The sequence below is a fragment of the Euleptes europaea genome, chromosome 18, assembly GCF_029931775.1.
Source record: "Euleptes europaea isolate rEulEur1 chromosome 18, rEulEur1.hap1, whole genome shotgun sequence".
Taxonomy (NCBI): Eukaryota; Metazoa; Chordata; class Lepidosauria; order Squamata; family Sphaerodactylidae; genus Euleptes; species Euleptes europaea.
Window position 1 is genome coordinate 9,350,866 of NC_079329.1, and position 22,730 is coordinate 9,373,595.

The 22,730-nt window shown below is 47.7% G+C and overlaps 2 protein-coding genes across 2 annotated transcripts in view; both read left to right on the forward strand.

The window, feature by feature from the left end:
• The first annotated feature begins 6,782 nt into the window (after positions 1-6,782).
• TRIM72 (tripartite motif containing 72) lies at positions 6,783-15,947 on the forward strand. Its single transcript, XM_056864825.1, has 6 exons — positions 6,783-7,181; positions 8,725-8,820; positions 10,021-10,251; positions 13,203-13,225; positions 14,054-14,172; positions 15,371-15,947. The coding sequence occupies exons 1-6, from the start codon at positions 6,783-6,785 to the stop codon at positions 15,940-15,942; spliced, it is 1,440 nt and encodes a 479-aa protein (XP_056720803.1). The 3' UTR covers positions 15,943-15,947.
• Positions 15,948-19,098: 3,151 nt separating this feature from the next.
• LOC130490392 (integrin alpha-X-like) overlaps positions 19,099-22,730 on the forward strand; it is a 39,932-nt gene continuing 36,300 nt past the window's right edge. The window contains exon 1 of the mRNA XM_056864218.1: positions 19,099-19,138. Coding sequence (XP_056720196.1) covers positions 19,099-19,138 — 40 coding nt within the window. The remainder of the gene's footprint in view (positions 19,139-22,730) is intronic.

The window sequence follows — 22,730 nt, forward strand, 5'->3', positions numbered from 1 at the left end:
CAAAAAGAGGACAAGGACACGGAGCTCGATGGTAGAGCCTCTGCTTGGCATGCAGAAGGCCCCAGGTTCGATCCCCGGCATCTCCTCTTTTAAGGCTCAAGCAGAAAGTGATACTGAAAACTTCTGCCCTTGCCCCAGGAAAAGTAGATGGAGTGTTGTTTTCTGGGAGGTTGCCCATCCAAGTACTAAGCAGGGCCGACCCCAAGATCTGTAGGTGGGTGATTTTTTAAACCTACGAAACAGTGCAGGTTTGCGGGGACAATACTACCTCAAATCTGAAAACATTTCCTCGTTTTTGAAGCGATGCAGCCACTGGGTGGCTCTCTAGGACTGTTATGAGCAAAAGGGACCCTGGATCTTGCTGGCAAAGTTGCCTGATTGGGAAGCAAAGGAGGCACGCTGATATTGACCACCAAAATGGTGACCTGACCTGGGCCATCTTTGACATGGGATGGTGGAATCTCTTTATAAAAGGATTCTCCCATGATCTCTGCCCCATATATTGCTCCTCAGAGGGAGACCCCAGCGGGCTCCAGCTACTGATTTGATGGGGGTAGAGAATCATGGAAACCTCCCCTTACCCAAGAATGAAGTTGGGCCCAAGTGGAAGCTTCGGTCAACTGTTTAAGAGTTTAGAGAGTGCAAAGCGGTGTCAGTTTCAAGGAAAGATTTAGTCTGAAGGAAATGGCAAAGGGGAAGATGTTTAAACCTCTCTCCCTTTGCACGGAGTACCCCCCTGACAAATCTACATACACAAACAAACTGCAGATGCTTTTAAACTACAAAAAATCTAAGATCACAAATCTCCTACCTCTCCTTTAGTTGCACCCAAAGGTATTTCCAAAGTATGGCGGCAGATCTGATGTCACTTTGGGACATATTGAGACTTGGTTCTCACAAGGATTAGATGAGGTGGTAAACTTGTGTCTGGACCATACCACTTCCGTATTAGAGTCACATGACAGGTTGCTTAAAAGCTCTCTTATTACATGTTGCCTATCGTGAAGATCACCTGGTAATTCTGCTTCTTTTTGACACTGCAACTTTCATTATCATTCTGGGGTTGATGGCCAGTTTTCAAATTATTTTCTGATGAGTTCTGCCTGCCAGAGAGGCCCTTAGCTTGCATTGCAAATAGCACAGAGGTGTGTATGTCTCACTTGGGCCAGGGTATTCCCATGCCCTTTAGTTTTGGCCCTGGAACTCGCACAATCATCCTGAAGCATGTGGCCAATTTCGAGATTCCTAGTTTTATTTTCTGATGAGTTATGCCTGCCACAGATGGACAGACAGGCTGATTCTTTTATAACATGGTAACAGCAACCAAGGGGTTAGATCACGATGGGTTAGTCTGTCAATAGCAGTAGAAAAGAGCAAGAGTCCAGTAGCACCTTCAAGACTAACAAAATTTCTGGCAGGGTATGAGCTTTCGTGAGCCACAGCTCACTTCTTCAGATACAGCTACAACGTGATTCCATGTATCCTTAAGTAGGGAAGAGTGAATTAGACACACAATGGCAATGTAAATGTCAAAGGCAAGTAAATGACATTAGCAGGCGTGATTGGATTAGGTGTGATATGCAGAGGGTAGAAGGCGTGGAGATGTTAGCATTGGTAATGAGACAGGAATTCCAGGTCTCTATTCAATCCAGGTGAACGCATTGTCTAAAGCAGGGGTGGGGAACATCAGGCCCGGGGGCCATATAAGGCCCAAAAAATAATTTATTCTGGCCCTTTGTGGGTCCTGGCAGATATCTAGCTCAGAAGGCTCTAAGACTGGTGATCCGCCCCCTCCTGCAGAGAGGAATAGCCTCTATTCAAGGCGGATGTGAGTTTGTTTTGCTGAGAAAATGAACCTTCCCCCCCCCTGCAGAAGAGTCATTAGCTATGGAGCTGCCAGGACCGCCCAAGAAACTGTGTTAACCCTTTCCCACCCAGACCGTGGAGAAACGTATTCCCTCTGTACTACAAGAGGGCTGGGGGCAGAAGTGGCGACAATGGAGGGGTTAAAGGGGGCAAGGCCAGAATGCGCGCGCGCGGGGGGAGTTCTTAGCCAGTGTGTCCTCATTTCATCCCTGCAGGTGGAGGTAGCAGGAGCCGGCTGTAGAATCTGGCCCTGACCATGTGGCAGACACTCGGAGCCGTCTCCAATCATGCCTCTTGGCTAAATGTTTGACCAAATATAGCAGGCTAATTTTTAAGTTGATAATTTTGTATGGCCCGCCAATGATGTTATAGATATCCAAATGGCCCTTGGCAGAAAAAGGGTTCCTCAACCCTGGTCTCGAGCTTCGTTATTAGTTTTTCAAATCTCCCTTTGAAATCCCTTTGTAAGAGAACTGCAAAGCAAAGGGATTTGTTTTGTTATGATATTTGGTTGGGATCAGGGTCATATGTGGGGGGGGGGCTTGGTGGCAAGGCCTTGGCATGAAGTCGTCCAGCTGAGATGCTAGTATATCCCCTCATCTGCTGCTTCCTGGGACAAGGCCTACGTTCATACCCAGAACCACCCACATGAAGCATCACCCCAGAAATCCAGTTTTGCCACCAATCACATGGCGTCTGCTGCCCTCTTTCACTCTCCCTCTCCAGACAACCTCCGAAGGCCAGACACAGTTATCTGCTACCCGCCAGGCTGCTGGGAAACGGGATCCCCCTGATTTCCCTTCTTGACCTCCAGCTGCTCCAAGCACTCACCAGGCTGCCTCCGCCCATGGAAAGAGGAGCTCGGTCCACGTAGGCACTTGTACCTAGGAGACCGCCCCCCCAACACCCGGGGAGAAGGCTGCTTCAAGGAACAGCTGTGGGACCAAGACAGGCGGACAAATGGCACCACTGGTGTGGGGGGGAGGACTCCTCCCCGCACGCTCCTCCTCCAGAGACCAAAAAAATTGGATGGCATCCTAGCCTTCCCAGAATTACAGTGCATGATTGAGCTATATATAGGAAGGGCTGGGGTGGGCTCCAGAGTCATTCCCTTGGCTGCTGTGCCTGCTCCGGGATGGTCGGTGTCTCCTTGAGGCTTCTCTGATCTCTGGCTGCTTGCTCTCCGGTTGCTGCTGCCACCTTTCACCAGCTCTAGTAAGAGATTTTTTTCCTGTCTCATTTCCCTTCCTCTTTTTTTTTTTTTTTGCATTTTCTGCTTCTGGGTTCACACCTGATGCCTTTAACCGCAGCCCAGATTCTTTCCAAATGACTGAAAGGCCAGGCTTGCGATCTAAGGACCAGTTAGTGGGGGGAAGGGGAAACCTGACGCAAGTACACGAGGGCATGAAAGTGGGGGCCTCAAATCTGGGAGAGAATGACCAGCATTAAAAAGTCTCATAGACGGGCGAGGCAGAGACCTCTCCTGGGAACTGGCTACTGGGCTACGCTTTATTGCCAGCAGCAGGGACTCATAAGACAACCCTGCCCTTATTGCTTGCTCTGTGTGTTTTGTAAGCCTCAAAGCAATACAATTTGTGGGCCAAAGAGTCCATCAAACAGAAGAGAAAGGCACAATAAAGAAATTAATGCTGCTTGCTGCAGACCAGTAGGAGTTCCAATGAACCCGTGGGTCTTCATTTGGCTGGGGCGGGAATTCTTTCCAACCCGCCCCCCACCTTTAAGGGGGAACTTCATGCTTATTTCATGGGACTAGAGGACTCTGATATTAGGGTGATTCACCCGGGTCTGGTGCTCAGTTTCTTGGAAACCTTGACAAGAAAACTTGTCTTCTCTGGAAGGCCAAAATCTACAGAGGACACGACAGGGGTAAAGGCACTTATGTCCAATGTAGAAAGAGATTATGATACCAGCTTTTAGATACATAGGGTTGCCAGGTCCCTCTTTGCTACCAGCAGGAGATTTTTTGGGCAGAGCCTGAGAAGGGCGGGGTTTCGAGAGGGAACATCACTGCCATAGAGTCCAATTGCCAAAGCGGCCATTTTCTCCAGGGGAACTGATCTCTACCGGCTGGAGATCAGTTGTAATAGCAGGAGATCGCCAGCTAGTACCTGGAGGTTGGCAACCCTATAGATACATGGGTTAAAAAACCTAGGCACTTTAATGGAGGCTGGCTCTATCAATAGCTCTGATACCTAAATAAAAACTCCATGCTCCATATCTTGGGAAGTCAGATGCTATGGACAGGCAGAGGAACGACCATCGCCATCACAAAGGGCCTTGTTTGTAAGCTTCCAGAGACATCTGTCTGGCCACTGCTGAAGACAGAATGCCAGATCTAGGGAGCCTTGGTCGGATCCTGCCCTGCGGTTTCTCATGCTCTTAATAGAAACCAGGCAGGTTTTCCATAGCTTAAGCAAATACAGCTATTGTCGTTGTTTTGGGCTCAGAGGGGGGAGGGTTGAAAGTGGGAGATGGAGGGGATACGGCCACTATGAAAGCCTTAAGTTTCAAGGTGTTCACCTTTGGCATAAACAATAGAATTCAATATCCTCCCCTTATTGCTTTGTATGAAAATATCGTCCACTGCAATACGAGGATCTCAGCTGCCCTGGTCCACTCAATGTGATCAAACATCGAAGCAGTAGAAAGCGCTTTTCTTGCAAAATTTATGCAATGTCATGCAGTGTGGAAGGATCTTATCGTGCCTTGTAGTACACTGCAATCTCAACAGCTCATCAACAGAGCAAGCAGCCCAGAGAGCCCCCAGGTATCAAAGGTGATAGAGAAGGTCCTTCAAAGGATGATGTTTCTAGGCAGACTGGAGCTCAGGTAGGGTTGCCAACCTCCATGTACTGGCTTGAGATCTCGAGCCGATAGAGATCAGTTCCCCTGGAGAAAATTTGGCAATTGGACTCTATGGCATTGAAGTCCCTTCCCAAACCCCGCCCTCCTCAGGCTCCGCCCCAAAAACCTCCAGGTATTTCCCAACCCAGAGCTGGCAAACCTAAGCTCAGGCATCTCTCTTCTTTGAAATTAACCCTGATTGTATAAGTGATCGAGACAATAAAAACGAGATGGTCTATAGTTTAAAATGCCATGTAGAGCAAAATAAAAGCAAAACCAGTCCTGCGACTGGTGTGCAGCTGCATAAAGGCGACCGGTATAGCAGAATGTGTTCTACACACACAGAGAGAAGGAAAAGGAAAGAAGCAGGCAGGCATGGCTCTCTGGGTTCCAGAACTGAGCTCCAGTTACCATGCTGGGGCTATTTATAGGGCATTTGTCAACGTGCCCGGCAAAAGGCCCAGCAGCTGTTTTATGGGGTTAACATTCCTCTCCTGCTTTCAATAGGTCAGGCTGAGTCAGTCTTGAGTGCTAGAGACGCAACGTATCTGAGGGAGGAAGGGAAAGAAAGCAACGTCCAGAGTGGGCTGGGGAAACCAGGAGCCAGAGTGGTGTAGTGATTAAGAGTGGTGGTTTGGAGCGGTGGAGTCTGATCTGGAGAACCGGGTTTGATTCCCCACTCCTCCACGTGAGCAGCAGAGGCTAACCTGGTGAACCGGATTTGTTTCCCTGCTCCTGCACATGAAGCCAGCTGGGTGACCTTGGGCAAGTTACAGCTCTTAGAGCTCTCTCAGTCCCACCTACCTCACAGGTTGTCTGTTGTGGGGAGGGGAAGGCGATTGTAAGCCGGTTTGAGTCTCCCTTAAGTGGTAGAGAAATTCGGCATATAAAAACCAACTCTACTTCTTCTAATAGAATCCAGAGGTTCTTCTCCCATAGGAGGCACAAAGGCCATTTGGACCTCTACAGGTCTATCAGTCCAAAAGCAGAGCCTCTATGATACAAAGTGAGACATCCCACCAGAGGTGGTGGATCTGGCCCATTCATTAAGGTCAGCAGAGTGGGAAAGGAGACAGATTTGACCCATGGAGCACAACTTTCCTGTGGAAGCCCCATTGAAATGAACGGGAACTGCAAGCAACCACAGCAGTTCATTCCAAGGAGGTTTGTGCAAGAGGCCTTCCCAATGGATCAGGATTGCCAGACAACAGGTGGGGGCTGGAGATTTCCCACAATTACAACTGATCTCCAGGCAACAGAGACCAGCTCACCAGGAGAAAATGGCAGCTTTGGAAGGTGGACTCTAGGGCATTATGCCCCATTGAAGTCCCTCCCTGCCCTCCTCAGGCTCCATCCCCCAAATTTCCAGGTATTTTCCCCACCCGGAGCTGGCAACCCTACCAATGGATTGTTCTGCCTCCTCATGTTAGTTAGTGACAGAGTATAGCATTTGGATTTTCTGCATTAGGCACCAAAACATGCTGGGCTGGGCCTGCATTAGACAACTCCAAAGGAAGGGCATAGAAAGATCTGTGACCTGAATTTGAACCTCTTTCTTTTGCATCAAAATCTGTGACTGCACAAAGGCCTGTTGCCTTCTGTATGGTACAAAGATGCTTCAACTGTGCAATGGTGCACTTTTTCCCTTTGGGGGAGATTAGGGTCACCAACTTCCAGATACTAGATGGAGATCTCCTGCTATTACAACTGATCTCCAGCCGATAGAGGTCAGTTCACCTGGAGAAAATGGCTGCTTTGGCAATTCGACTCTGGCATTGAAGCTGCTCCCCTCCCCAAACCCTGCCCTCCTCAGGCTCCACCCAAAAAACCTCCCACCGTTGGCAAAGAGGGACCTGGCAACCCTAGGAGAGACAGAAACCCCGAGGGGTAGGATTATGGGACATTTCTTACCTGCAAGGGTACCTTTTCCAATCCAGAGAGCAAGATGGCGCCAGCTGACTGGTGTGGGAGCGTGGCAGAAAGAGTGGGTTGACAGGTCCAAAGTTCTAGGTTTCTCGTCTCTCCTCCCCAGGTTCCTGATTTCGGCCGCCATGTCGAGCTCCCAGCAGCATCTCATCCAAGGCATGCACCAGGACCTCAGCTGCCCCATCTGCCTCAAGCTGTTCCAGTCTCCCGTGACAACGGAATGCGGGCACACCTTCTGCCAGGAGTGCCTGTCTCGGGTGCCCAAGGAAGAGGACGGCAAGGCCACCTCCTGCCCCACCTGCCAGGCTCTCGCCAAGGTGGAGCAGCTGCACATCAACAAGCAGATGGAGCACCTGGTGCAGTGCTTCCAGCAAGTCCCCCGTGACCACTGCGAGGAGCACCTGGACCCCCTGAGCGTCTACTGTGAGCAGGACCGGCAGGTCATCTGCGGGGTGTGCGCTTCTCTGGGCAAGCACAAGGGGCACAACATCATCACCGCCGCTGAGGCCCACCAAAGGATGAAAGTAGGCATCACGAGAAGAAGCCCTTCTTACTATTTTAAATCATTCATCAATTAAAGCAAACCTTTACAATCAGTTTTTACACATTCAATTCACATTGAGTCAATATTGCTATTGGCACCTTCAAAATCCCCAAAAATAACCAAGAATACTATATAATATGTTTCCCAATCAGTTAATTGTTAAAAACATTTAAAAAGTAAAAAAGAAAGATTCGTAGGATTTATTAAAATTAATCAGTTATACCAGTTAGGTTTTAGTGGTTGTTATTTAATATGGATGCCTGAGATTAATATTATTAGTTTTAGTTAAAAAAAGATTAGGTCTAGTATGAAAAAGTATTTTAATTCTAAGAAAAAGCAAGATGTACCTAAGATCAGCTTATTTCGAACAACCTGAGAAGAACCCTTCTAAGTAACCCACCTTCAGGCCTCCCCAATCCAGCTCTCCTATCAACTCCCAGCTCTTACTGCCCACTTTGAGTACATTTTAGGTTTACACCCCAAGCCTACCCTGATTCCTCAGGACCAGGGTAGCTTAGAAATCCAGCTTTGTGTGTGTGTGTGTGTGTGTGCTGTCAAGTCACAGCTGTAGGGTTTACAAGGCAAGAGATGTTCGGAGGTGGTGTGACAGCAGGTAGACTTCCCCTGACTATGGAAGATCCACTGATTTAGCAATTTGTAATAATCTCTTTTCCTTTCTGTAAATGTATTAGGACAGCAAGGGAATAGCTTGTTGCTGGGCAGGATATCTCTGTGTGTGTATGCCTGTGTGCTAAGGAATTGGGGCAAGAGTCATGGAGGGTTACAGTAAACCATAACAAGAACTGGGTGAAACTATTACTCCACTGCCGCCTTGATGTCTGGAGTGTTATCAGCCTACCTTGAATGTTGATGGGTTGTCATATCTTGAATTTGGATAAATATCCCTTCCTCAGTATGATCGGGGCTCAGAGATTTCTGTCCATTAGGGCCTCTGAGTCAGCAGCTGCAAATAAACTGTTTTCTTGAAATAACGATCTCAGGTCTCTCTCTCCCCCCACGAACCTTTGTTTACCATATCAGTGGTATGTCATTGCCTGCCTCTGCACCACGAACATACACTTCCTTGGTGGTCTCCCATCCAAATTTTGTCCAGGGCCAACACTGCTTAGCTTCTGAAATCTGAACACACATGAAGCTGCCTTATACTGAATTGGACCCTTGGCCCATCAAAGTCAATATCGTCTACTCAGACTGGCCGCTGCTCTCCGGGGTCTCAGGCAGAGGTCTTTCACATTACCTACCTGCCTAGTTCCTTTAACTGGAGATGCTGGGGATTGAACCTGGGACCTTCTGCATTGCCAAGCAGATGCTCTGCCACTGAGCCACAGCCCTTCCCCTCCCTAATGAGATCAGGCTAGGCCAGGTCAGGGCACACACACAGCTCCAGCTGTACAGAAGTTTTAAATGTCAGTGGTAGTCTTAGTTTCCCCTCTCCTCCTCGACTTGTCCTAAATTTGACCTATAACTCTCCCCCCCCCTCTCATCTCTCGGTTTCATTTTAGAGGCAACTTCCCCAGCAGCAAGTCCAACTGCAAGAGGCCCAAGTCCGGAAGGAGAAGACCATTGCCCTGCTGAACCGGCAAATCGCGGAAGTGGAGGCAAGTCATTCATACAGGAGGATCCAGAAGCCAGAGCTATACTACAAACTTATGGAACCTTATTATCAATAGGGCTGCCAGCTGTGGGGTGTGGGAAATTCCTGGAGATTTGGGGTGCAGCCTGGGAAGGGTGGAATTTGGGGAGGAACTCAGCAGGCATGTAATGCCATAGTGTCACCCCTCCGGCCAGCGTGTCATAGTGGTTAAGAGTGGTGGTTGGGAGCAGTGGACTCTAATCTGGAGAACCGGGTTTGATTCTCCACTCCTCCACATAAGCGGTGGAGGCTGATCTGGTGAACTGGATCTGTTTCCCTGCCCCTCCACATGAAGCCAGCTGGGTGACCTTGGGCTAGTCACAGCTCTCTTAAGATCTTTCTCAGCCCCACCTACTACCTCACAGGGTGTCTGTTGTGGGGAGTGGAAGGGAAGGGGATTGTAAACAGGTTTGATTCTTCCTTAAGTGGTAGAGAAAGTTGGCATATAAAAACCAACTCTTCTTCTTCTTCTTCTTAAGCTGTCATTTTATCCAGGGGAACTGAACTCAATGGTCTAGAGATCCATTGTATTTCCAGAAGATCTCCAGGCCCCAGCAGGAGATTGGCAAGCCTTCTTATTAATCACAGTGGCTAATTCAAATCAATATAGTATATGCCTTTGATATTTAAATAACTGATAAAGATGGCTAACAGACTCTAATGGCCAATGTTGAGTGAAGCATACTGAATGAAACCGATCATGGAGAAAGTCTCTTGAGTTTATAAGCCATTAATTATATGGTTGTATCCTGAACCGATCAGGAACAAAACAAATGTCTGTTCCTTGAAGTTGATGCAATTCCCGATAAAAAAGGTAACAGGATTTTGAGGCACTGTAATCCAATATGAAGAAGCTCTTGCTAGGAAAGTCTTCAGTATTATAAAGTTAGTGTAATGTTGTCCCAGGGAGGGAAAGCAACAGTGCTATGGAAGATGTCAATAATATTCCAAGGAAAAGCTTCTCTAAAGAAGTTATTTAAAACTAAAAAAACAGAATTAATGCATCATTTTTTACAACAATATCTTTAGAAAGTGGATTAGATCAATGAGTAACCTTTAAGTTTCCCCATTTGAATTTCAGTTTCACAGTAAACCCTCCATGCCTCCCATTCACCCATAAATTGTGCACCCTCTCTTCTTCTTCTTTCTCTCTCTCTCTTCCCAGGATACTGTGTCTCAGTTCAAGCGACAGGTGTCGGAACACCTGGGGGTGATGCGTGCCTTCTTGGGAACCCTGGAGGCCTCCCTGGGCCAGGAGGCCGAGCGTGTGCAGCAGCAAGCCACAAAGGCCTTGCTAAATGAGCGCAAGACCATGACGCACTACCTGGACCAGCTCAAGCAGATGGAGACCGTGCTGGGAGAAGTGCAAGAGGAACCCCAGACTGAGTTTCTCAGGGTGAGGCGCTCCCTTCTTGGCGGTCCTTTCCAGTCTTCAGTCGAGGTGGAAACAGAACCAAACTGGAAACAGTGCTGTTAAGCTCCCCTGCAACAGAATGGGGGCATTTGTCTTTTGTTGCAAGGGGTGACTCAAAAGCACATTGACCGTAATGGAAATTCGGACAGCAAACTCCGTCTCTTTCAACTCACCACTCCCAACACTTGGCATTAGGGCTGTTGATTCGGTTCGGCCCGAACCGAAAAACAGCCGAATTTCTCTCAATTTGGCGGTTTTTCGGTTCGGACGAACCGAACTCAAAAAGGGGGGGAACCGGGGAGCCGAATTGGCCAAGTTCGGGGTGTTCCCGAATAAATTCAGCCGATTCGGGCCCTTTCCCCCACCCCACGCGCCTTCAGGGAGCTTCCCTGGAGACGCGCGGGGTGCCCTTTAAAGGGCACCCCGCGCCTCTCCAGGGAAGCCCCCTAGGGCTGCGCCTCCCGGCTGGGAGGCACAGATCTGTTTAAAGGGCACCCCGTGCCTCTCCAGGGAAGCCCCCTGAAGGGGGACGGGGTGCCCTTTAAACAGATTTGTGCCTCCCAGCCAGGAGGCACAAATCTGTTTAAAGGGCACCCCCCGCCTCTCCAGGGAAGCCCCCTGAAGGGGGGCGGGGTGCCCTTTAAACAGATCTGCGCCTCCCAGCTGGGAGGCGCAGATCTGTTTAAAGGGCCCCCGCGTGCCTTCAGGGATCCCCCTGAAGGTGCACGGGGGGCCGAATTTTCCCCCGAACTCTGGATCCCCCCGAATTTCTGGGGATCCAAAGCGGGGGAGTTCGGACTTCGGCATGGCCCGAATAAAAACGGGCCGAATTTTGCCGAAGCCGAACTATACTGAATATTTTTTTCAACAGCCCTACTTGGCATCCTCATATGTTTATATTTTCCCTCTCTGAGATATTTATATGTATCCTTCTATTCTCCACAATGTAAGCCTCAAAACAGCTTACTGTTGGGAGAATTTTTCAAGTTCTCTCCCTTGAGCTCTTTTATTTTTTTGGTCTTCTCTGCCTGCTACTTAAGAGTCTCTCCGCCTGCTACTTACCAGAGCAGGAGCTAGAGAGTTTGATAGGAAAAGATAGATCTTGCACACTAAACACTCTTAAAACAGTACACCAAATGTATAAAGTAAATCATGCAGCTTTATTATACTTACAAGGAAATATAAAGCAAAGAGAGAAAGCAATACTTAACTGAATATATATATATGACAGCACACACACTGACAGACAGACAAACAGTCAGAGATCTCTGAGGTCCTTCCAAGGAAGAGACAGAAATGGGTCTCTCTCTTAGAAGGACGATGGGCTGGGCTCTTTGAAAGCCTTTTATAGGTTGAACTGTGTGAGAGGTCTCAAATGGCCCCCTCCTGCCAAATTAGTCAGGAGATGAGTTTTCACAAATCATGGCTATAAATTGTTTGGGAATATTTTGTTTCATAATAAGTTTGCCATGTCCAGGTCTCTGACAGCCATCCGTTCATCCGTTACCCTGTGTTCATAAACAATTTCCTCATTTCGTAACCAGGCACTTTGCTGCCCATCTACGTGACCTTGTTACCCCTGAACATAATTTCTAGGCACCTTAATGTTCTTTGGTTGGTTAACAATTATGCAGTTATGCAATTTCCTATGGCCTCTAGGTCAGGGGCCTGGTTTCGGAGCTAAGGTCCTTTAGAGGCTTCATGTGGCTGTTTAAACTACAGGTTATAGTATTAAGATAGAGAAGGTACAGAGAATGGTTCTTCTTAAGCCAAATTATAAATATTCCCGCCACACTTACATTGATCTCCTTCTCTCAATGTTATGCTCACAACCACCACCCTGTCAGGTAGGTTACCTTGAGAGAGGGGGGGCGGAAGGAGACGGAGAGAGGGAGGGAGGGAGAGAAAGAGAGAGAGGGGCACCCAGTAATATTCCTTGGCAGAGCTGGGATTTGAACTGGGTCTCTCAGATCTTTGCATGGTGCTCTAATCCTCAAATGTTTATATTTTCCCTCTCTGAGATATTTATATATACCCTGCAATTCTCCACAATGTAAGTGTTGTGCCTAGAAAACGCTATCTAAATAGCTCTGATAAAAGACAGCGCTCTGGAGATCATGAATTCTTTTTACAGCTTACTGTTTAATGGTGCCAAGTTTTAAACAATACAAAGCTGGGATCAAGACTCCACCAGCCCAAGGTTCAAGAGAGAAAAAGCCCTCTGTCTACCCAAGAACGAAAAGAGAAAATCACCCTGCCCGTTCTCTGGGCATTAGTTTTATTCAGTTCAGTGTAACTCCATTCGATACATTAATATAGTTCCCATGGTGTGATCCCCTAGTGAACAATGGACAAGCGATTCTGGATTGAACCAGCTCTGTAGCTGAGAGGAGCGAATGTCTCCTTACTTTGCAACATTACGGCTGTTAGTGTGTGTATGTGCTTATGCTGACGTGTTGGAGAACAAGCAGGCAGAGAAACGGAGGAAAGGGGGGGTTTCTGAAGGTTCTTGCACCCTGTTTATATATACAGGGGCATCTCAGAGTGCCATAGGTAAAATACTTTTCAGGCTGGCACTTCATAAGTCTCAAAACAGCTTACATTGTTCTCCTTCTCTCAATTTTATCCTCACAACCAACACCCTGTCAGGTAGGTTAGATTGAGAGAGGGGGGGGGAGGGAGGGGGAGAGAGAGGCACCCAGTAATATTCCTTGGCAGAGTGGGGATTTGAACCTGGGTCTCTCAGATCTATGCATGGCACTCTAACCCTTACACCAAGCTATCAGTTGACAATCTAACCTCCCATACAGGAATCCTCCTGGCAATCTTGTCTCCTATCTTTGCTGACTTTGCCGACAGGGCCTCCTGCTATAAGAGGTCCACCTCTTTTTATTCTTCTCACTAACCTCTTTCTTTCTTCTCATCCTCCACAGAAATACTGCCTGGTGGCCAGCAGGTGAGCAACCGTCTCTTTATTACCACCACACCCAGTATTTTTTTTCCTGCCCTTCACACCTTGCACCAGCCCTGCTTTTGGCCCCTTCATCCTGTAGTACAATAATCTCATTATGCACACACACACATTTGTCCACCCTTCCCGGCACACTTAATTCCTACATTATCTCTAGGAATAAAGAAAAACACCCTTAGCAAAACACGAAAAGTAAGTGAATTTGTTCAGACAGGAGAGTGAAAAAAGGGAAACGCTTTATGTCATGTCGGTCACCGTTCGTTATTTCCCTATTTACAAATTGATAAGGAGGCCTTCCCCTAATGGTACCTCCTGGCACTAGTATTCATGAGTGGCGGAGGCTAATCTGGTGAACTGGATTTGTTTCCCCACTCCTGCACATGAAGCCAGCTGGGTGACCTTGGGCAAGTCACACTCTCTCTGCCCCACCTACCTCACAGGGTGTCTGTGGTGGGGAGGGGAAAGGAAGGTGATTGTAAGCCGGTTTGTTTCTTCCTTAAATGGTAGAGAAAGTTGGCATATAAAAACCAACTCTTCTCCTCCTCCTCCTCCTCCTTCAGGTGAATGTGGAAGTTCCCTTTAGTCACCATGGTCAGTAGCCACTGATATACCTCTCCTCCATGAATCTGTTTAATCCCCTTATGCTCTGGACATTTTCCAAGCATGAAGTGCATAGAGTTTTAAAATAGAAATTGGAAAGATTATCAGAAGAAAGGAACACAGCTTCAATTTCCTTGGGGTTTGGATACACGGACCCCCCCGCCCCCCACTCAGTTCCTTCCCATTAGGTCCGCCTTCTCTTCCTTGGTGCAGACTGCAGAAGATCCTGGGAGAATCCCCGCCCATCGCCCGCATGGACATCCAGCTCCCCATCATTTCAGATGAGTTCAAGTTCCAGGTGTGGAGGAAGATGTTCCGTTCACTGATGCCAGGTAAAGATCTCAATAGGGGCTGCTATAGGGAACATCTATATACAAAAATGAAGGACTGCTATGTTTACTTGATGACTTGGCTAGAAAAGCTGGGAGCCCACAAGAAACTGTAAGGATGGAGAAACAAACAATCCCCACCACTCAAATCTCCCCTCTGGTGTATTACCTAAGTGCTTTAACTAGGGTTGCCATCAAACATTGCATATTTGGGTAACCTCTTCACCACCTGCAGGAGGTTTTTGGGGTGGAGCCTGAGAAGGGTGGGGTTTGGGAAGGGGAGGGACTTCAATGCCATATAGAGTGCAATTGCTAAAGCAGCCATTTTTTCCAGGTGGACTGATTTCTATCGGCTACACTAGTAGACATAGCTTAGGTTCTCAGGATGCTGAATTCTGCTCCCAAATTCCATACATGACCTGAACAATCCAGGGTGTAAGAAGCAACTGGCAGAGATGTCTTGCAGCTTCCCAAAAAATGATTTAAGTTCTCCGCACATTCCCAAATATGCAATGTTTGATGGTTTCACTAGGTAATGAAGTCATCACTCAACACTGGGCACATGTTTCTGAATCAACTCCAACTCATGATTCAAAAGAGAATGAGGAAATTTCTCATTATTAGTTGCTCCATGATTCTTCTTTATATGAATGACAGTTGTCCTAAAATGCCACAGCTGAAGCTGCCATGGTGTCAGTTTCCCAACTCAAACAGCATGGCGACAGCTGCATTTTGCAACGATGAAAAACATCTTCAGAAATACCATGGAATGACATGTTAGTATGAAGTTCCAGCCTCCACGAAGCTGGGCCTGGATCCTTGCTTTCAAAAAGAACCAGTGCCTCACAGTCCCACTTACCACTTGTATCTCTTTAGTGGTTAAGAGCGGTGGTTTGGAGTGGAGGAGTCTGATCTGGAGAACCAGGTTTGGAGCGGTGGACTGTGATCTGGAGAACCGGGTTTGATTCCCTGCTCCTCCACATGAGTGGCAGAGGCCAATCTGGTGAACTGGATTTGTTTCCCCGCTCCTACACACGAAGCCAGCTGGATGACCTTGGGCTAGTCACACTCTCTCAGCCCCACCAACCTCACTGGGTGTCTGTTGTGGGGAGGGGAAGGGAAGGTGATTGTAAGCCAGTTTGAGTCTCCCTTAAGTGGTGGAGAAAGGCAGCATATCAAAACCAACTCTTCTTCTCCCCAGCCTTGGAGAACCTGACCTTTGACCCCAACACTGCTCAGCAAAACCTGGTGGTGTCGGAGAACTGCAAGTGGGTGGAGTGCTCTGAGCACAAGCAGGCCGTGAGCGCCGACGACCCGCAGCGCTTCGATAAGTCCAACTGTGTGCTGTCGCGCCAGAGCTTCTCAAAGGGGGAGCATTACTGGGAGGTGGTTGTGAGCGATAAGCCGCGCTGGGCCCTGGGCATCATCTCGGCTGAAGCTGGGCGCAAGGGCCGCCTGCACGCCACCCCGTCCAACGGCTTCTGGCTGATAGGGTGCAAGGAGGGCAAGAGCTACGAGGCCCACGTGGAACACAAGGAGCCACGGCCACTGAAGCTGGAGAGGAAGCCCAACCGCATCGGCATCTACCTCAGCTTTGACGACGGCGTCCTCGCCTTCTATGACGCCAGCGATGAGGACAACCTTGTGCAGATCTTTGCCTTCCGCGAGCGCTTCACGGGCACTGTCTACCCCTTCTTTGACGTCTGCTGGCACGATAAGGGCAAAAACAGCCAACCGCTGGTCATTTATACTCCAGAGTCAGAAGCGCAGTAACTAACCAATGACTGTGGAAGAAATGCTGTGAACTTCACCCAATCACAATTTATGTTACAGACACAACTAGGACAGGCTCGGCCACAGCTCCGGTTGTAAAGCCCAGAAGTGTCCAAGGTGACCCATAACAGGCCAAGGCATTGCCCACATCCCCAGCAACTGTTGATGTTTTAACTCCGTTTGGTGTTTTACAAGATATCCAAATCACTCCCACGTACACCGCGAGAAGAGTCACCGGGCCCAACATAAATACAGAATCTTGCATGGAGTTTGATATCCCGACTATCTCAGTTTTCCCCAATTTAAAAATGCAACTTCCCAGACCTTGCAGTTTGCAAAAGAGTCTGGAAACACGTGGGCTGGGTCTGCAGACTACAAAGGAAGAAACAGTTCGAGGCTTCTTTCTAATAAGGATGGGGCAGCCCTCTGTGCCTTGTCTTCTAACTTTTACCTCTCCCACAATCCTAATCATTTGAACTCCCCATTTCCATCTCTTGCCCCCTCATTCCATCCTCTCCACCATCTCGTTCTTCATTAAAAGCTTTGAGAGTCTGAAAACACACAATAAGCAATAAACAATGTGAAATAAACAATAAATTATGTCAAAATAAGCATGCCGGTGTAAAGCTATCTCATGCCCATGATTTTGCTCTGAGCCCATAATTTCACTTTGCTCAGTATCCAGTCTGGATTGCACAAAGCCCTGATTGAAGAACAACAGATCTCTTTGCCCAAAATCAGGGGGAAGAATAGAGGAGGGGCCAAGGCTCAGTGATAGAGCGCCTCCTTGGCATGCTGAAGGTCCCAGGTTCAATCCCCAGCATCTCCAGTTAAAAGGCTCAGGTAGGAGGTGATTGAAAAGACTTGTTCCTGTAACCCTAAAGAGCTGCTCAGTAGGCTATACTGGCCTTGATGGTCTAATTTTGAAGAGGAGCTGTGGTTTAGGGAAAAAGCCTCTGCTTTGCATACAGAAGCTCCCAGGTTCAATCTCTGGCATCTCCAGTTGAAGGGACCAGGTGGTAGGTGATGTGAAAGACCTCTGCTTGAGAGCCTGGAGAGCCACCAGCAGTGTGAATAGACAATACTGTCCATGATGGGCCGATGATCTGATTCAGTATAAGACAGCTTCATGTGTTCACAATTGCTTTGGAACAGCCACTACCTCTAGTAAAAAAAGCACAGGTGCCAACATCTACAAAACTGACCAGTGGCCATCCCTATTAACCTACTCACCTGCATCCCACATAGGGTTGCCAGCTCCGGGCTGAGAAATACGTGGAGATTTTGGGGGTGGAGCCTGAGGAGGGTGGGGTTTGGGGAGGGACCTCAGCAGGGCATAATGCCATAGAAGTTCATCTTCCAAAGCAACCATTTTCTCCGGGGGAACTGATCTCTGTCGCCTGGAGATCAGTTGAAATAGCAGGAGATCTCCAGCTACCACCTGGAGTTTGGCAACCCTAATCCCACAGCTGTTTTAAGATGAGTGGTGAATGGGAAGGGGAACAGAGCCTAATGAGCTTATTTGGGGTTGGGTAGGCTTCATAGTAGGGTTGCCAGGTCCCTCTTTGACACCAGCAGGAGATTTTGGGGGCAGAGTTGGGGGAGGGGAGGGACTTCAATGCCCTAGAGTCCAATTGCCAAAGCGGCCATTTTCTCAAGGTGAACTGATCTCTATCAGCTGGAGATCAGTTGTAATAGCAGGAGATCTCCAGCTAGTACCTGGAGGTTGGCAAGCCTACTTCATAGGCAAGTGAGATCACAGTTCCTGTCACACACACACCCCTTCCTGGGATTTCAGATTGTCCTCCCAAGTTTATCCTCTTGGAGAAAACAAATAAGGAGAGAGTTGAAGGGAGAATTGAAGGGAGTAACAACTTTGGTCAGTGCTGGAAAGAGTGAGATAGTTATTATTTCTCTTCTGAGCTTCTTGCAACACTTCTGGTCTTTTCCCCCATCCGCCCCGGTAGCTCAGAATGAGAAATTGCCCAACCAAGCACAGGGCCCACTTCCTCATTAGCCATAAGTCCATCGCTCAGATCATGCCTGTTGAATCAACAGCTGGGAGGCAGGTGTTACATGGTTTGAACCCACGCAGTCTCAGGACCGGAAGAAAGGGCTTCGTGCATTTCACCACCATGCCGTACAACTGCAGGTCAGTATCGCGTGCTGAGTGCAGAATTCAGCACTGTGAAAAGCCGCAGCCTCCACTGAATTGAAAAGTGGACTGAGAAAACCTCTCAATTCAGAATCTATGGGGCAGTAGATACTGAACAAGAAAGAGTTTCTTCATACATTAGGGTTGCCAACTAGGGTTGCCAGCTCCGGGTTGGGAAATACCTGGAGATTTTGGGGGTGGAGTCTGAGGAGGGCGGGGTCTGGAGAGGGAAGGGGCTTCAATGCCATAGAGTCCAATTGCCAAAGCAGCCATTTTCTCCAGGGGAACAGATGTAATAGCGAGAGCAGATGTAATAGCGAGAGATCTCCAGCCACTACCTGGAGATTTCAAAGAACAAAAAGCCTATGCTGAATTAGTGAAACTGAAGAGAACAACAGCACGTGGGCTCAAACCGTATTGCCAACCTCCAGGTACTAGCTGGAGATCTCCTGCTATTACAACTAATCTCCAGCCGGTAGTGATCAGCTCACCTGGAGAAAATGGCTGCTTTGGCAACTGGACTGTATGGCATTGAAGTCCCTTGCCTCCCCAAACCCCTCCCTCCTCAGGTTCCACCCCAAAAACCTCCCGCCGGTGGCAAAGAGGGACCTGGCAACCCTATTATACATATATGTCATTGTTCTTCCTACATAAATGTCAAGAAATAAATCTATATGCATATTCCTAGGCATGCATCTGAAAATCCATAAAGCACTTCCTGAATTTGCAAAATGAAAGTAAGGAATACTGGTTCAATTATGAGGATTTGAAAGAGCATTATTTTATCTGCCACCTCCTCTCCTGCGGTCACAGCTGTGCATTCCTCCTTCCTCTCTCTCTGACTCAGCTTCCCCTTTCACCCCTTCCCTTTCTTACCTCTGGGTTTTGCAAATGTCCCTCGCTTGCTTCATTTGACAACATTCGCACCCACCATCATGGCTTAAGTTGCCACTTCTGGAAAGAAGTGGCCCTTTTAGCCAGCCTCTAGAACGTAGCTGAGGATGGATGCCCTGTCATTGCTCATCTGTTTCTTGGCTGCCGGTAAGTGCCCTTCTTGATTTAGAGGACGTTGTGGGGCCAGGTTCTTAGCTGGGATAGAAACACCAAAAGCTGAGCTAGATGGGACAGAAGGAGATCCATGAATAGGTCTCATTATTGAGACAGGGAGGAAAGCAAGCCGGGACGGGTTGGGACAAAGTAATTCTGGTTAGAAAGCCTGAACAGTACGTCCCATTTTCTTCAAGCCCCTTCAGCAAGATAGCCATTTTCTCCAGGTGAACTATCTCTATCATCTGGAGAGCAGTTGTAATAGCAGGAGATCTCCAGCTGCTACCTGGAGGTTGGCAACCCTAGCTGGAGATCAGTTGTAATATCAGATCTCCAGCTAGTACCTGGAGGTTGGAAAGTGCCATCAAGTCATAGCCAGTTTATGGTCTGCCTGTTGTATATGAAACCTAGAGCCAAATTTTTAGGTGGGTTACTGAAAGGAGAAAATGTTAGCTCTGAAACTGACAAACTTACTTCCCTATTATCAGACACTGACTTTCATGGACCCTGGAGAGCTGCTGCCGGTCAGAGTAGGCAATACTGACTTTGATGGACCAAGGGTCTGATTCAGTTTAAGGCAGCTTCATGTGTTCTATAGCATGTCACAATTTGCCCTGGCGGCAAAGAAAATGAGCCAATGAGGTTTTAAAGTGTCTAGCTGTTTAGGAATTTTTAGAGAGACCTATTTTTCATTTCAGTGGGTTTACATTGTATGTAATCCTGTGTTAATTGTTTTGTTTAACTTTGATCTTGTATTTAAATGTTAGCTTTGATTTCACAGAATTCTGTATACCTATAAGGACACTTGGTAATGGCCTACGGCTATACAAATAAAGATATTAATTAATTCATTCAATTTATGGTGACCCCATAGGGTTTTCAAGGCAAGAGATGAACAGAGGTGGCTTGCCATTGCCCGCCTCTGCATAGTAACGATGGACTTCCTTGGTGGTCTCCCATCCAAGTACTAACCAGGGCCAACCCTGCTTAGCTTCCAAGATATGACAAGATAGGACTAGCCTGGACCACCCAGGTCAGGGCCAGCAAGACAGTATCACTAAGAAATTTAAATTAATTTCACCCCACCTGAGATATTTTTAGGCTTAAAAGTAGCCACGATGGGTGGGAGGCTTGTCATGAGGGCACCAAAGCTGGGACAGCACAGCTTACCCTTGCTCCATACAGTTTTCTCATTCACCTCATAGTTACTATAGAGGAATCATAAAACTGCATGTTTCCCCCCCTTACAGGGCTAATTTGGAAAATGATGTGGGGTGAAAGACTGATCCTTCCCCCTCCCAACCTGCAGCTACTTTGGAGTATAATAAAACAGGAGTCTGGTGGCACTTTAGAGAGTAACAACATTTGTTCCAGCCTAAACTTTCATGGTCCTGACCTGGAAGCCCCAGGGTAGTCCTACCTTATCAGATCGCAGAAGCCAAGCAGGGTCAGCCCTGGTTTGTACTTGGATGGGAGACCACCAAGGAAGTCCAGGGTTGCTATGCAGAGGCAGGCAATGGCAAACCACCTCTGAATGTCTCTTGCCTTAAAAACCCCAATGGGGTTGCCATAGGTGACCTGGGACTTCACAGCACTTCAGACACCCAAACTTTTATGAGTCACGCAAAGTGAACTCTGACTCACCAATGTTTAGGCAGGGATAAAAGTTTAGCCTTTAAGGTGCCGATGGACTCCCGTTCTATTTTGCTGTGACCGACTAACACAGTTCCCCACCCAGAATTATCATCTCAGGACATGCTGCTTTGAATAAAGAGCCCACAAGAAAGGCACTCACAAAGCAGAGCGGAAGTGTTTGCAAGACACAGGAAAAAAAAAACTTTAAAAGAATAACCTCAAGAAACAATATTCAGATTCAAAGTTATCTCACTTTCTGAAGAAGTGGATGCCTCTTATTTCTAATTTGGAGGAAATGGAATGTCATAAAGGGTGGGAAATCCCATCTAAATATAGGTTTCATTTTTTTCATATAATTGCTCCATTTATAGTCCGTGAAATAGTGTATTTTACTTGCTTGATCTGATGAGCATAGGATTTGACATTATGAATCACCCAGTTCTCCTCTGGGTCATTCAGATGTGCATTGGCAAACTGCAGACAGGCCTGTACATGTGCTGTCTTGAGCAAGGGGACCTTGCGGGCTCTGCATGATCTCAGTCCTTCACAGCGTAGTGTGTTTCCAACTGTTTTCATGGTGTCTATGGTCCCAGCTGCCCTGAGATCATTGACAAGTTCCCCCCGTGTAGTTCTGGGCTGCTTCATCACTGTTCTCATGATCATTGCAACTCCACGAGATGAGATCTTGCATGGAGCCCCAGACCGAGGGAGGTTGAGGGTTTGGGTTAGGGTTAGGATCTGGCTGGTTGATGGGGGATCAAATACTTATTTCACTCATAATGCACATCAATCTCTGACTTTTGTCTTCTGGGTTTCTGGAGTTTTTCCTGTTATTATTCTGTCTTTCACAGCTACAACAAACCTACCATTAAAATTAAGGACTGGTCATTTCTTCATCAGAGGGCAAATTTAGCAGGGGATCAAATACTTTTCCCCCTCACTGTACATGTGTTGAGAAATTCTCATGTTACCGTCAATGCATGTACACCTGAACGTGTGAGACAAACCCCACATTTATTCAGATTCTGCAGAAAAATGTCCATGGGGTGGCCATAAAGCGATGGACATCCCTTTCATTCCACCCTCTGTTTCCGCCACTCATCTTCCAGCCTTCAAACGGTGTGGCCGGAAGCGGTTCGCCCTTCATGCAACCTTAGTAATTTCCTCTCTCGCTGTTACTCCTTCTTTGGTTGCCTCTGTATATTTCACCATTTGCCCTGAAGGAAATGGTAGGAAGGGAAGCGGTGACACCTATTAGTTGTGGGTTTGACACTGATAGTAGATATACTGTAGTTAGACGGATGCACAAGCTGAGGCCTAGCCAGCTTGTGCAGAGCAGACATGGCTGTTATTTCTGGAACTGCATTGTGGTTAGTGGATGCTGCGAGCATCCCGAGCCCCTTTTTTTGCAACTGCTTTCTGACCTCTTTCGCATCACCCTGGTCCCTTGGGGGATACCAAGCTCATTTTCTGCATGAGCCGCTGTGACTTTTAGAGATTCATGACAGGCAGAAATTCAATAGGTCTTGGTTTTCCCTTACTGGGCTGAGGAGGCTGGACTCTGCCAGCTCTAAGAAGGCCTGTTGAAGGCAGAGTTGCCATCACTTTCCCTAAAAGAGCCTCTCTACCTTTCATAATTCGACTGCGGCGAGATATTGAACATGCACTGCTCTCCTCTTGAATTTCTCATTGCCATGCGGGTAGGGTTGCCAACCTCCAGGTACTAGCTGGAGATCTCCTGCTATTACAACTGATCTCCAGCCGATTGAGATCAATCACCTGGAGAAAATTGACTCTACGGCATTGAAATCCTTCCCCTCCCCAAACTTCACCCCAGGCTCTGCCTCCAAAAATCTCCAGGTATTTTCCAACCCAGAGCTGGCAACCCTAGGCCTAGTGGCTGCCAAAGTCTTTGGTCCTCTTTGAGGCCCCTTCCCTTTTGCTGCGTCTG

Bases quoted from the DNA above. Each gene is read 5' to 3' on its own strand.
- TRIM72 (XM_056864825.1), top strand. From the start codon at position 6,783: ATGTCGAGCTCCCAGCAGCATCTCATCCAAGGCATGCACCAGGACCTC. The intron at 13,226-14,053 runs GTGAGCAACCGT...TCCTTGGTGCAG, and splicing joins TACTGCCTGGTGGCCAGCAG to ACTGCAGAAGATCCTGGGAG. The intron at 14,173-15,370 runs GTAAAGATCTCA...TCTTCTCCCCAG, and splicing joins GTTCCGTTCACTGATGCCAG to CCTTGGAGAACCTGACCTTT.